The sequence below is a fragment of the Camelus bactrianus genome, chromosome 16 (genome assembly GCF_048773025.1).
Source record: "Camelus bactrianus isolate YW-2024 breed Bactrian camel chromosome 16, ASM4877302v1, whole genome shotgun sequence".
NCBI classification, from domain to species: Eukaryota; Metazoa; Chordata; class Mammalia; order Artiodactyla; family Camelidae; genus Camelus; species Camelus bactrianus.
In genome coordinates this window covers 46,369,339-46,385,290 of record NC_133554.1, presented here as the reverse complement: position 1 = coordinate 46,385,290, position 15,952 = coordinate 46,369,339, and the positions used below count along the sequence as shown (strand labels likewise).

The 15,952-nt window shown below is 34.3% G+C and overlaps 1 protein-coding gene across 8 annotated transcripts in view; it reads right to left on the bottom strand.

Annotated features, from left to right (window-relative positions):
- TANC2 (tetratricopeptide repeat, ankyrin repeat and coiled-coil containing 2) overlaps nucleotides 1–15,952 on the bottom strand; it is a 304,614-nt gene that overhangs the window by 154,422 nt on the left and 134,240 nt on the right. For 4 of the 8 annotated variants that reach the window (XM_010956001.3, XM_010956002.3, XM_074343435.1 and 1 more), the window contains one exon: nucleotides 6,371–6,481. The exons of the other annotated variants lie outside the window; for them this stretch is intronic. In XM_010956001.3, coding sequence (XP_010954303.2) covers nucleotides 6,371–6,481 — 111 coding nt within the window. The remainder of the gene's footprint in view (nucleotides 1–6,370; nucleotides 6,482–15,952) is intronic. 8 annotated transcript variants of the gene reach the window in all.

The following is a 15,952-nucleotide window of genomic DNA, read 5'->3' as shown; positions in this document are numbered from 1 at the left end:
TGCTCAGAGAAAGAAAAACACAAAACTCCATTTTTTCAGAAATAGACTTATATTAATACATACACGTGAGTGATGTTATCAGTCATAATAACTGATGTTCCAGACATTGTGCTAAGCACATTATGTGTATTATCTTATTTAATCATGACAAACACCCTATGGAGCAGGCAATATTACTATGTTTATTTTACAGATGAGGAACCAGAAAATTAGAAAGATTAAGTAATAAAAGTTATACAGCTAGTAAGTGGCACAGTCAGAACTGAACTCAAATTTATCTGATCCCAGGACCTGAGCTATTTACCACTATGAAAGGCTGACTCCATTAAAAAAAAAAACAACCCACAAAACTTAGTATCTATATACAGACTGCTTATAAAAACAGGCCAATGACTACAGGTTACAGACATAATTTATCCTCTTTGCAAAGCACTCATAAAAAAGATATGATAACCTTCTTTACCAACAGCATTCTTAGACAAAAGACAGTTCTGAAACACTAAAATAATTGTAGCTAAAATTTACCTAGCACTAAGTATGGACAACATAATTGTTATTATTTTACACATTTTAATTTATTACATCTTCACAGCATTCCTAACATGTAGGTAATATAATCCTCATTTTACAGATAAGGAAATTAAACATTCTTATGGTTAAGTAATTTGCCCAAGGTCACACAAGCAGTAAGTGGTAGAGTCAGTATCTGAACACACAGGCAGTCTGGCTCCAGGATCTGTAGCCTAAACTAGTGCATTTTACTGACTCAAAACCAAAAGTTAAACTGGTTTTCAGAGTTAATAAAAAAAAAAACCCTGCCCATTTGGATACCTAACTAAATTATGGATCTAAGCTCCATATTCACAGGCCAAGTTTACAATTTGTGATGCAAAATACCTTGAGAAAGTTAATCTAAAAGTCAGTTAAAAGACGGTTAATCTCTTAAACAGTGATTAAATATAAATCAGGAAAACAACTGAAAATGTTCAAAGTGAAAAGTTTTATTCAACAAAGCATCTGTTCATCGAAATAACTTTCTAACATGTTGAGAACTTACTAGTGGACAAGGGAATGTGGGGATAAAAAGCTATTCATACTCACATTTTAGCTCTTTGGCATGTTTATGTTCATAATCAGCAATCAGGCAATATCTCTCATACTTAAAATATACTAAAATTATTCCTGTTTCTCTCTCTACTTCCTATACTGACTTTCATATCCTGATCAGGGCAGCACTGCAGTTCAAGTATTCCCTTCATTTGGTTTATAAGTCTGCCCAATCGCCAACTTGTAGGTTTTTCTTGTTGTTGTTCTAACAGTTGCACCATTAGCAACCTTTGTTTCATTTCAACCTTTATAAAAGCATTTCTTTTTTCCTTTTTTTTTTGGTTGGGGAAAGTATGTGTCACAGATTCCTTTGAGAACCTGTTACAGAAGGAAGAACATACATGCATGCAGAATAGTGTCTTTTTATAATTTTAAGGAGTTTAGACCCCTCCCTAAAGCTCACCAATTTAACTCAGGTTAAAAATCCTGCTGTATTCTTATTGTGTTTACAACATGGTAGACATAAGGAATACACAATGGAAGATGTGAATTACAAGAAAAAGGCTCCTGGTACTCATATACCAATCAAAAATCAGATAGAGGGTTTTATTTATAAAGTATAAAAATCACAGCAAAACAAATGAAGCATGCCTAACTATTTAGGATGAAGATAACATTTGACAATGTTTTCAGGAAAAAAATGAGAAAACAAATCATCTTTTTCTTTAAAGTGGAATGACTGTGATTATACAGGAGTTGGGAAAGGAGAATTCAAAGGAGTCCTTTTTATTTAACATTTTACCTATCTACAGTGGTTTGTACTTGGGCTAGAGAATGTACAATGTTGATAAGAAATCCAAATGAAAAATCCTTTACAAATTCAAAAAATATCTAATATGAATATTCATTTTCAAATAACTATCATAAAATGCTCTTCCATTCTTGAGTTTCAAATACATTCTAATTTTGTTGTCACCTTAAATAACATTGTCCTTTGAAGGACAGCGGCATTTTTAAAGAGATTTAAGAGGATCTATTATAAAAAGATTAATCTCAAATTCCTCTGAAAGTATCTGGTGTGGATAAAAGCCTGTCTATTTTCAGAACACTGGTCTGGACTTTGGCCCTTAACCTCGCACATGTAGTCAAAAGCCCTATAAAACTGTCGACCTGGCCTGCCATCTGTGTCAAGGTTCATTTCTACACTTGAAATTAAAGTACTACTATAATGTGCAACATAAAAACTTTAAAAACTAAGGTATAAGGAATATTGCTGTCATTCAGTTTATTGCTGTCAATAGTTTCAATACCAATTCATTGTACAAATTTTAGAAAACGAAGATGTTAATGGTGATGACGAACAATAATACCAGGAAGGGTAGCTAATATTCCTTCTTGTTTATTTTGCCCGAGCTAAGCATTTGCTCTAAACATTATTTTACTTACTCTTAACGGCTCTCTGAGATAGACTCATTGTAAAAAAAATTTCTATCACAATTTTATAGATAAGGAATTTAAGGCTATGAACATTACATGCAGTCACACACCTAGTAGGCGACAAGACTCAGGAATTAAACCCAGATCTAACTTCAGAACTTGAGCTCTCATTCACTTACAAATGCTGGCCAAGAAAGAAAATTAAAACCACCTGTAATCCCACCAGCCAGATAACAACCACTGCTAACATGAACTAATCTACTCTCTCCTTGGACATCCCAACAATCCCAATTCTCTCCCTCTTTAGGCAACTAACGTTAGTTTGGTGTATTCTAGACATTGTTCCCTATGAATGTATATTCATGTATCTATACAAACACATACTTGTTAACTTATAGAAATAACATGTTATATATAATGTTGCTGTGATAGGAAACTGAGGCACGGAAACATTACATGGCATATTCAAGATCGCAAAACTAGTATGGGACAAAATCATAATTGAAACACAATTAAGACACATTTAACTAAAAATGACCATAAACCTTTACATCTTTTTTTTTCCTGATTATTTAGAAAACACTCTAAGATCTTGCGCTATACCTCAGGAACATCACTATAATAATTACAAAATTAACTAACATTTATAAGCATTTACTATAAACCAAGCATTCCATCAAGTACTCCGTACTTATTAATCTGATTTAAGATTACCATTCCCATTTTTGCTAATGAGGAAACTGAAGCTTAGAAAGGTTAAGAGACTTGCCTAAAATCACACAGCTAATAACATTCTGCAGGCAGAAAAGTTAGAGTGTAGGATGAACCTGTTCTCTTATTTTGGGAATTGTTTTATTAAAAGCACTGATATCAGTTGGTTACCCTAAAAAGAAAATACAGCCCTGTCTCATACTTAAGAACTGAATTTTCTACTTTTTAATTTAAGGGTAAGTCAAGGGGTGCTTATAGGATTTACACAATAATAGAATTAGGGGCAATGTATTTCTGGGCTACATTGTATCCACGTCGAGAGTTCAACCATAAATCCTGCTTGTGACCTTACATAAATCACTTAAATTCTCTAGGTCTTAAATTCCCCACTGTAAGACGATTATCAGACACAATTCACTTGACATCCCCTACTCTGCTAGTTCAGTTATGTAACATCAATCATCTCCATGGTTTCAGTTGCAGAACCAAACATACTGTTTACTTGTATTTTTCCACATACAACAAATCTGATTTGAGGAACAGTAAAACTTAAATTAAGCATTCTAGAATCTAATATTATGTAGATCAAATCCCTCAGTTTACTAGACAAATATTTTAGATCAACAGCTACATCCCACTGTAGCTTTCCCTAGACTCTGCAGACCAGTATCAACGACTTGCTCTGGTTTGATCCACAATTTCCTTTTCCTTGAAGGACAACATTGAAAACTTCATATGGATACACAGATACCGCATACAAAACAACAAACTAAGAAAAATATGTGTCCATTTCTCAGACACAAAAGCTTTATTCTTCCCACCTAAAATACAGGCACCAAAAGGTTTAAGTTTAGATAATAAGGAAACATCCCCAATTACTCTTCAGAAGTCAACAGCAGAATGAAGCCTACAGCCTTGTAAGCAGCCTGGGCAGCCCTGTAATCCAGCTGGTTCTCAAAGTGTGGAACCTCAACCAGCAGCTTCAGTGTTAACTGAGACTTTGTTAGAAAAGCAAATTCCCAACCCACCCAGGCTTCCTGAATCAGAAATTCTGGAGGTGGGTGCTACAATCTGCATTTGAACAAGTCCACCAGGTTATTCTGAAGCATTCTAAAATTTGAGAACCACTGCTTGTTTTAACCTTTAGCTTATGATTGTTATCTCTGAAAGATATACTGTTTTCCTAAATATGCATGTGATAAGGAATAAAAGTGGCCAGGAAGATATCAGAACACTAGCTTTAACTGTACTATTATGTATGAAAATATAATAAATTATATCATTAAATGACCGTTGTTCTGTTAGTATATTTGTTCGCTTTATGAGTATACTGACCTCATTTGTTTATTGTTAATTTTTGGTACCGTGTATAAGATAATAGCTTCAACCCTCAGGTCACTAACCTTACCTCTGTAGAAACTTACTTTCACAGAGTTTAATAACTATTATAAAAGAGCAAATCACAGAGAAGTTTCTGTGTCTTTAATCCGTTTCAGATAAGAAAAGGAGACACTGCGGAGCATGGCAATGAACATTTTGGCAGTATGTTTTAGTTTCTTCTGGTTTTCTGAAAATCTTAACTGAGGTTTGGTTTGGTTCAGTTCCAATTCAGCAAAGATTCGTGCTTGTGGAAAATACACGTAAGTAATAACATGGACAGGATTTCTCATAGTGATTCAGCACTGGCATTGTAACCAAGAACAGCTACCTTGCTTCTTGACAGTAACAATAACTAGATTAGATTAAGGATGTCAGATGGGCAATCAGGAAGTAAAAGATTAGTCTTCCCACAATCATTCTGATTTGCAAATCTGGAAAAGAAACGGCCTCTGATAGGATTTCTCTTCCAAAGCTCAATGCAGAAATAGAGAATTAGTGCATTTATTTATTTTATTACATTAAAATGTGTGAAAAAATGCAAAGCATAATATTTCATTGCTCCCAAAATGTGACAATACCTCAAAACATGAAAAAAGATTCTTTTAACAATGTGCTAAGGTGCCATTTTAAGAAGCTATTTTGTTCCTTTTAGAAATAGAAAAGCTGGTTCCTGATACATATCTGCAATTGATTTAAAAATGAACAGTCATCTAGGACAGTGGATGAAGCGTAAGGCTCTGCATGCACCCTCAAAGCAAAATCCCCAAGGTCTTTCAATATTCAAAACTGATTCATAAAATCAAATGTCTCTGATTAAGTTTGGCTCAAGTTTTCACCTTTTAATTTTTTTTCTTTTTTCTAAACATGTCTTCCCTGGCTTCAGAGGTTCCCTGATATTTCAGATTACAGCTACCATTATCTTCCCTCAAACCAGAAATCATCTTATTCTGCTGATCCCCAATGCTGTAAATATGTAGTAGTTGCATCCACTGTGGTTTAATAGCAATTTTAATGAGCACAAATAAACAAAAGACCTAAAACCAAGTCTTCTAAAGTCCTTTACTGAAGCTATGATCTGTATACTCAACTAGAGCTGTGAACATTTCGACACAGCTCTATAGACTCACTGTAGAGTGAGTGTAAAGGATGTTGCCAGGCAACTCATCTAAGTTTGGAAGAATCTAAGCATTGATAATGAGTCTGTCTCAGTTTGGCTCCCACACAAGAAGGGTTTTAGTGAACTCTCACATGTGCTCACAGGCCATTCATGAGAAGAGGTGTTTCTAACAGAGTGTCCAGTAGTCCAAATTAGGAACCTTTAATGTTTCTTTTCTAACTCAAGTATGATGTTTCCAACATCATAATTATTTTCTACGACTGTCCAGAAACACAACAGGGATTAAGTAAAATAGGTAATATGTAAAGGACCAGTGTTGAGTGAACATTTTTATTTCTATCTTTAACATGCCTGATTGCACATGGCCAAAGCAAAATTTCCCCAAGTATCTCAGATCACAAGAATCACCCTGAAAACGATTTCTCTACCAAATTAGTTTAATTCTTTTGAAAATTATCTCTGAAATTGTTTTCAATACCTACTCACATAATTATACCCACAGTCAAAAAGGATGTTCAGTAAAACTGTGTTCTAATAAGGAAAATACGCAATCAGTTGCAAAAGAGGTAACGGATATATTTTTATGAATAAATAGTATACATGCAAAACACTGCTCTGCTGGATGGACCTGATCCAAACCTCCCTCTTTCAAAGCAGGCACTTTGCATGCACGCTTACCAGGGCAGTATGCATCCACGTCCAGTTTCTGAGCTGAAGTGAGAGTTGGTGAGCCAAGCTCGGATTCTGGAATTCGTGGGCTCTCAACAAACTTTGCTTTCCTCAGAGGGGCTAAGGACAAGAAAGAGGGAGAGGGAGAAGGAGAGGGAGAGGGAAAGAAAAAAAAAGAGAGAGAGAGGAAAATAGGAAGGAAGGAAGAAAGAAAAAGGAAAGAGAAACAGGGAAAGAGAAGGGAAAGAGAAACATAGAGGGGTCATGAGTAAGGGGAACAGCAGGCAACAGATGGAAGCACTTAAATGAACGACACACTCTGTCAGACTCAGATCAGGTTACCCTACTTTTTTGTGCCAGAAAAAAAAATTAACTGCATTCTTCATAGAGGAGATGGGTCTTGTTAAAAAGTCACTGCAAACTGGAAAAGCTAAAATCTAATCATCAAAACTATAAGCGTAAATTGTAATTGTCTAGTCTATTACCTTCAGTTATTTTCTTTCCTTATAAAGCAACGAGCTTTCTTGTCTTCCTTTGCCATTAAACACAGGTATTAACTGAGTAAAGTCCAGGACTAAGTTTTAAGATTTTGTTTATAATAATTGTAATAAAAAGTTTTCTTTATCCAGAAATACCTACTGTAATACTAGGTTGTGATGAATGCCTTCAATAGGATTAATCTACCTAGCTTAACAAGGAAATCAATCACCTAACTGCTCAGCTATTGGGTAAGAAGTCAAAACTGCTAGTGGACCAAGATATTAACTAGGCCATGCAGGTTTGAAACCGTATGCTAAAGATAGAGATGTGATTTAATTACAAATACAATCTTGAGGTCTATGGAATAATAATAATATTCCATGCCATGGAATCCATTCATTTTTGTAAGGAATGAATGAACAAAGTATAACTCACAAACTGAAAGTTTTCTTACTAAAAGCTTATATAAAATTTATTTAATGATTTTTAGGGGGAAAGTTGAGGAACATTACTGATATACATTGAAACTATCAGTTAAATACATTAAAAGTTAAACTTATTAAAAAAAGTGAAAAAAGATTAAAAAAAGTTAAACTTATGACAATTGTTTTGATACTATCAAACTGAGTTCTACTAAACTATAACAGGGTTAGAGTGCTTAGCATAATACTGGTGCAAAAACATCAGTTGAATCTGAAATTGATTTGTATGCATTAGACATTTGTATCATAACTATAGGTGTCCCAGACATGTGAGTGCTTAGGATCATGTTACTTTTTTCAAAAGTTTCCGCATATTCTTCAAAATCCTCATCCATTATTGATTCACAGGGGATTCTAAGTTATCCCTAAAAGACTCTGTAAAAAGTAATATAAAACTTTGTCATTATGATGAGCAGAATTCTCCTCTATTTTCTTTGGAAGATAAAATATAAAGTATTAAAAAAATATTTTTGATATGTGCCAATATGCAACACCTATAGTCAACTAAATCACACTTTAAATCTTAGGATATGTATGTATATATCAAGTGTATGTTAAGAAAACAAAAGAAAGCCTCACTGTCCCCATGGCAACAAAGGCTAAGGGCGCTAACAGTACATATGGTTCTCCACCCAAAGCAAGCTTTGGAATTAGCAGAGCTCTTACCTCTGCTGAGTGCAAAACTTGAGCCTGTTTTAAAAATCACTATCACAAATGAAGATCTCAAGCGATTTATATGCGTATCTGCAGGCTACTTACAGCCAATTTTTGAATCTCTTTCATTATAATCTCACCAGTCAATTCAAAATTAATGAAACATTTTCTGTATCCAACATTGCTTTGTATAGGAGAAATTATTATAATTTAATTCTTAAAACTCTTAAGTCCTTTACTAGAATTTTACTATTTTATTTTATGATGAAAGTGTAACTGTTTTACCTGCTGAGTTCTGACAAAGACAGCACAGGTCCCTGCTCCAGGGACTCTATACATCTAAAAATCTTAATAACAATTTTTATAATGAAATTTGGAGCTAGTAGACAGACAGAATCAGCAATTTAGGGTAGATATGTAAGAAAGAAACTGAAGAATGGCAGGAGAAATTGAGGGAGGTAGGAAGAATGTGTAAGAATTATGAGATGGGGTCAAGGGGGAAAATTAGGATCCTAGAGATCTGTGAAACTCAAATCCATGCAGACTTCTTTATTTTCCCTTCTCAAGGAATTCCAACTGTTACCTTTGTAGCTCATAGTGGAAGTTTAATTCTTTTTTTCTACTTTCATCTCTACCCTCATCCGTGGGACACTGTGCATGTCTAATGATGAATTTAAATTATTTTATAAGGTAGATTATAATGTTGCTCTCACCCAAATAATAGAAGACTACTGTTATCTCTAAGTCAACCACACATGGAAGATGGGACACAGTGTTTTCTTTGGAAGCCTGGAATTCTAATATATTTTACTGTAAAAAAAAAAAAGTATATAAGATGATTCAGATGGGTAAAAGAACCCTAAGTCAGAAGGGTTTACCAGGTAGTTAAACAAGTAAGTGGTTGAAATGAGATAGGTAGGGGACTTTAAAACCAAACCAGGTACTTCATTGCGACATAAGGGATAACAGGAAACTACTGATCTGGGAAGAACTGAACCAACACTGGGAATATGAATCTTATACTGTAAGAGACTTGAGTTTGGAAATCTGGCAGAGGTTGACAGGAGGATGCAAGCTGGTTAAGAGTATGGGCTTAATCATTCCAAAGATTTAGGTTGTGTCTCTACTACTTAGTAGTAGTAAGAAACTAGGCAAATTAGTTACCCTCACTAAGCCTCAGTTTTGTCAAAAAGTCAGGATTATTACGAGGCTTAACTGGTGCCCGGCTAGCTCAGTCGGTAGAGCATGAGACTCTTAACTAATTCCAGACATGTAAAGTACTTAGCATGGTGCTTGGATATGGTGATATTAGCATAGAACAAATCCTCTATAAATGCTGGCAGTTTTTATCATTGTTTCTGTTGTTGCTGTCATCATCATCACCATCACAGATTCAGCATAATTTTGGAAGTCTGAATTGTGTGCGTGAGAGGGGTAAAACAAAGATGTCTATGACGCCATGGCAGAATGAGAAGAACAGTGGTATCACCAATTATGTTTTAAAAATTGACAAGAGAATAATGTTGAAGAAAGCATGTAACACCTCAGAAGGTAGCAGAATACCCAAATCAAAGTGGTCCATGTTTGACAACGAGAAATTTGTGGGTACAGAGAGAAAGTTAAAGAGTATGATTTAGACCACTGGTTCTCAAAATGTGGTGCCTAGACCAGCAGCATAGCATCACCTGGGAATTTGTTAAAAATGCAAATTATCAGACCTCAGGTCAGAAGAGTTGATGATCAGAAACTCTGGAGGGTGTGAGCCCAGCAATCTGTGTTTAGCGAGCCCTCCAAGTGATTCTGAAGCACACTAAAGTTTGCAGACTGCATTAGAGAGAGATATCTACAAATACCTCATGCTAACAGATCACTGAGAGAACTTTTCCTAAGAAAAAAGTTGAAATAAAATAGAAATCAAGGCCTCATCTCTGAGACTATTAACATCTGTGGTAAAAGCTAGGATTTCTTTTTAGTCACTCTTTCAGCAATGTAACTCTTATGTTACATTACTTGAAAAAAAAAAAAAAAGCTCCAAGTTATGAAGTATTCATCATTTGGGGCCTATTTTGAAGAGAGCCCAATATGTCTGTACTCACTAATTCTTCCCATGATCTTTGGCGGGGTGGGGTGGGGGCGGGGCAGGGGAATAAGAGTAACCAGATATATCACACAGAAACGTTCATGGTGAAAGAGATAATCCACCTATGGAGGCTCCTCCGTAAACTGAGATGCTGTAGATGATGCTGAAGCTCACCTAGTCCAAGCAATTATAAAGGCATTAAAATATGAATTTTTAAATAACTACTTAAGTATTTGTTTTTGATAAAAGTTTCATAGCAAAGAGGAATTTTTAGGAAGAAGCTGGCACAAGATTCAGATAATCATGGGAGAATGTAATGGAGGCAGATCAAATAAAGCAAGGATCAGGAAAATGAGAACTGAAGGATAAATATAGTGATGAACAGAACAACATAAAGTACCAAGAAAGTACTTTCACAAGTTGGTTTTGAGATAAAAAGCATATTCAGTAAGGTTAACCTAAAGACAAATTCATTGTCAAATGTAAAAGGAGGATAAAAAGATTTTAGGCATAGACAAGAAAAAGAAATACAAGGCACCCAAATTAGAAAGGAAGAAGTAAAATTATCTTTGCAGATGACATAATCTTATATGTAGAAAATCCTAAAGATTTTTATTCTAAAAAATTAGAATAAACAAATTTAGAAAAGTTACAGGATACAAAATCAACACACAAAAATACAATAATGATAAACAATCTGAAAAAAAAATGAAGAAAATAATTCAATTTAGAATAGCTACAAAAAGAATACTTAGGAAATAAACTTATCTAAGGAAGCTAAAGACTTGAACACTGAAAACAACAAAATGTTGCTGAAAGAAATTAAAGACACAAATAAGTGGAAAGACATCCCTTGTTCAGAAATTGGAAGACCTTGTATTGTTAAGATGGGAATACTACCCAAATGATCTATAGATTCAATGCAATCCCTATCAAAATCCCAATGACGTTTTTTGCATAAATAGAAAAACCCATCCTAAAATCCATATGGAATCTCAAGGAACTCTGAATAGCCAAAATTATCTTTAAAAGAACAAAGCTGGAGATCTTAAACCTCATGATTTCAATATTTACTATAAAGCTACAGAATTAAAAACAGTGTGGTACTGGCATAAAGACAGACATATAGACCAATGAAAAAAAGTAGAGATTCCAGAAAAAAAACCTATGGCCAAATGATCTGACAAATGTACCAAGACCATTTAATGGGGAAAGGACAGTCTTTTCAATAAATGGTGTTAGGAAAATTGGATATATACATGCAAAAACATGAAGTCATAGCCTTATCTTGCACCATATACAAAAATTAAATCAAAATGGATCAAAGACCTAAACGTAAGTCAAAGCTATAAAATTCTTAAAAGGAAACATAGGAGGAAAATATCTGAACTACAGAATTGTTACAGATGTAGAGAGAAACAGGGGAAAATCTATCTGGGAAGAGAAAACTCTAAAAAAGTTATTAACAAGAGCTTCATAGGCAGAATCTTATAATATTCACAATATTTTAGAGCTTTGGGTACCACGGATTTCATGGAATGGGGGTGGGAAAGAAGTGGAGAGGGAGAGATACTATTTGTGACACTCTATTTCCTCCTTAATCCCCAAACTATGGTGGGTTTAAAATTGGGAAATAGGTGGGAATAGCATCCTTCCAATCCAACTGGTATCTTGATTAACTACTTCTCACGACTGTGCTTCAATGGTAACATAAACCACACCCTGAAAAAAGGAAGAATACCAAGGAGCTTTTTTCCTTTTCAGTGATGCATCTCCCCCACAACAGAGGGATCAAAAACAAAATTTGAAAAAAATTGAGAGGGAAAGAAAAACCAATAGAATTTGACAATTTGACATAGGCTAGATGTTAGTGAAAAGAAGATGAAGAGAAAAAACTATAATTCATATAGTTCCTTGTTTTTCGCAAGGAAAAAATATCTATGTATAGAAAATAAAAAACATGTAAAAGAAATAAACACCCTCAGCTGCAATCCAGAAAAAGAAAATTAAAATTTGGTATGACAATTTTTTATCAAACAATGGCTAGTCTACTGTAGAAACAGTTTCTGATTCATTACAATGAAAAATAAAACTTTACTGCTCTAACCAATTACAAAATTAACATATAGTTGGCAAAGTATCTTTCTGGTTCACTTTTTTTCTATAAAAGTTTAAAAAAAATGAATGTTTTATAAATTTCTCTTTTCCCTATTTCCTCCCCAAATAGTATATGTTATTATCCTCTTTAGTCTCCCCATTCTTCCAACTCTAAATTACAAGTAAAAATTACTGCATGTTGTTTCATACTCATATTATGCTGTGAAGTATGAAATAATTAGAACACATTTATATTAAATCTGAATAAAGATATATTAGTACAGCTAGAAATACAAAATTATTCTTGACAACAGATTATTAGAGATCTGATTTCTTTGAAACCTATACAAATATAAGTGAAATATGAAATGTGCGCAGTGTGACAAAGTCAACTATGTTAACCAATAGAAGTATCAGTTCATTTGTGGCCCCCAGTTATCCACGGATGGACTCTCAAACAAACGTTCCCTATCTCCACTGATCATAGTGAAGAGCTTTATAATACTTCATAATATATGAAGGGTCTCATCTGTTCACTCACCAAACTTGGCACAGCAGGGAAAACCCTTCAAAAGTTTGCCTCTGGTCATGAAGAAATGGAAAAGGAAAGGTAGAGAAGATGGAGAAGAGAAAGTATTTTATTTAGGGGAGGCGGAAGGAAGGATACAGGTTGACAGGATTATTGGGACAGGATGTACTGTGGGTGTACACAGATGAAACCAGCCCTTCTAACAATTCAAGCAGAACAAGAGCTAGCACCAGAGTCCAGAGGAAAAGAGGTGTTTTCATCTACCCACAAGCTGGTCAGTAAAGACTTAAGTCTCTCAAGCTTACTTTTAGACGTCATATAAAAATTCATAAAAATTATGAAATATATTTCATAAAAATGATGGTTCTCTCCCATAGACATATAACCACAGTTATAGGCCAATCATGGTTCTTTCTTTGTCCCTAGGGCAGGCCAAGAGCTAAAACAAACAACCCTAAAATCTCAATGGCTTAAGACAATAAAAAGAGTTCTCATTCAATATGGGTGTTCAGTAAGACACTTCTTATCTTAGAGTCTCAAAGTTCTCTAGTAGATTCTTTTTATCAAGCTAAAGACCAGGGGGGAAAAGGGAAGAACTGTACATGTGAAGTTTTTATAGCCTAGTCTGAAACTGGTACACATTATTTCTACTCATATTATTCAAAGTTTAGTCACATGACACATTTATTTACAAAGGCGGCTGGGATATACAGTTTAGCAGTGTGCCCAGGAGGAAAGGGGAATAAATTTTGGTGAATGTATTAGTATTCTTTGCCATATTCTACAAAATTTATAAAAGTTAGATGCAGAACTAATGAACAAAGCAGTAAATTCTGTATAAATTTAGCCCCTTTCTTTAAATGGGCTGAATATACATTATGAAGAATTATGAGCCGCCTAAATTTATACAGTTATTTTCTTTCAAGTATAATGCTTTAGGCTGTAATGCTTGGAATATAGTATTGTGGCATGTGGTAGCTGGCTAAGAATTATTTGCTAATGAATAGCATACAGTATAAAGTCAAAGACAGCCATTAACAAATGAAAGTTTTAATAAAACAAATGACTTAAAAAGTGAATTTCAAAAAGCACTCATGTGTAATATAAATGTTAATCACACTATAAATCACCTCGCTGACTTAGACTTTCATAAAACAAACAATGCATAAATCATCATTATAATTGGACTATAATTATTTAATTTCCAGCTTTATTTTCCATAAAAAAAAAATCCAACAAAATACACTGAGAACATAGTTGAGTTAAAAGGGAAACACCAGAAAAGGTACTCTGGCTGTGTCCAAGCTCTTCTACATTTAGGGATACTTGAAGGAAGCATTAACAAAGGAAGTCAACAGGAAGGCTAAGCAGCTGCTTTCTGAGCTTTCTAACCCTCCAAGGCACGTAAGTTACTGGCAGATCAGTCCGATCTTTTTGAGCCTTATTTTAAAAGCTTTGTTTAGGCAGGTCTGGAGTGAATTTTTACCCTAAAGACGTTTAGCCCTACTACCAAAGTGTGTCCTTTCTCCAATCTCTACTGAATGCTCCAGGTTTTAAATAAGATCTCTACACTCTGTAATGAAAAAAATCTCCCATTCCTGGCAGAACTCTAAGAATTGATCGGTTTCTAGGTCGCTGGTATTTATTCTTTATTTAGCCTCATGGAGTCTCACCCCACCTATGAGCAACTCAGTATTAAGTTAAAGATTCAAAAGAGCCCCTATGCAGAATTCCATAGTTCTGTTTCTGGTTAGCTCCCCATTCTTAAGTGCTCTGTAAATCTCAGTTGCCTTGGCTTCCTCAATTTCTGATCTCTGTTTCTTCAGTTTGGTAAGACTGTCATTCTCTGTTTGAGTTCTCCATCATCAGGAGAGTATCTTTAGGCAAAAAGCCAAGGTTCACCTAGTTTCCTCTCCCATCCTTTCTCCCAGGGATCAACATTACTATGCTGTCAACTGTCTAATGTCTGAAAAAAATTGTTTCTAGTGGGAGTGCAAGACCAGTACTGCTTACTCCATTCTGATGGGAAGAAGTCTCTCATGGTGTTTTAATTTACATTTCCCAGATGTTTAGTATTCATAATGTGGCTGACAAAAGGCAGAACCTTTGTCTTACATACCGCTATAACCTTAGCAATGCTTGTAACAGTGCAGGGCACAGATCAAGTACTATTATTTGTTAAATTAATTAACTATTTATGTTTGTCTATATATTTTTAGAGGTATAAATGATCTGTTTATGTGCTTCATCCATTTACTGTTTATGGACTAAGAAAGCTTGTGATTCTAAGGTATATCCAAGATAACTCAAGAGTAAGTCTCCCACATAAGTTCTATTTTCATGCAATTATGCTGTGCTACACAAAAGGATACACTAAACAAATTGATACATAGATAGACTATACAACCAATAAATAAGGAGACACATGGTGCTCCAAAGAAACAGTTACTTCAAAAATGAGTGCAATAATTTTTAAGACATTCCTGTAAGATAGTACGTCAATGGAATTTTTAATAAATAGAAGTTCTCATTTCAATATGAAATTGAGACTTAGAGCTTTATTTACCATACATGTTATTACAAAGAAAAAGGCAAACTATTGTAGCCTACAACACATTGTTGTAAATGTCATCTCTTTACAGCAGTGAATGGCAAAACTCAGGGTGTTTGAGATAAAATAAGGCAGTGTAGATTTCAATTACCTATTTTAATATCTCTGCATATACAAATCAATAAGAGTTCAGAAAAGCCTTTTAATATGCTAACACAATATTCAAATGCCAATTAGTTTAATAGTATTAGGTTTCATTTCTATACATCTGAAGAAGTGCTGGGTTTTTGATAAAATTGAAAGGTGTCCCAAATTTCAAAAATATTGACATGTTGACTTATGTATGATTACAGGTTTATTGATATAAACAATTATATATATTTGTCAGGCCAACTTCTGAGTTTTAAAGTACTTATGTTATATATAACTACATTAAAATTTAAAATCGTACATGAATATGTTTATTCACAGGAAAATTAGAAAAGAGAAGCAGCAAAAATAATGCAACTAAAAATTATCAGAATCCTACCTCTGTTAAAGTTTCAGAGCATATGGCCTTTCCTATTATTTTATTTCATACACACTATTAATGCCAACAAAAGCAGATAAAAATGACTGAAAGGAATACTTAAAACCTAACAGCAGCAAGTGAATTCACTGGGCAACATTTTACATGAAGTGAGACAGTATGATGCCTGAGAAGAGCTGCATCACTAAT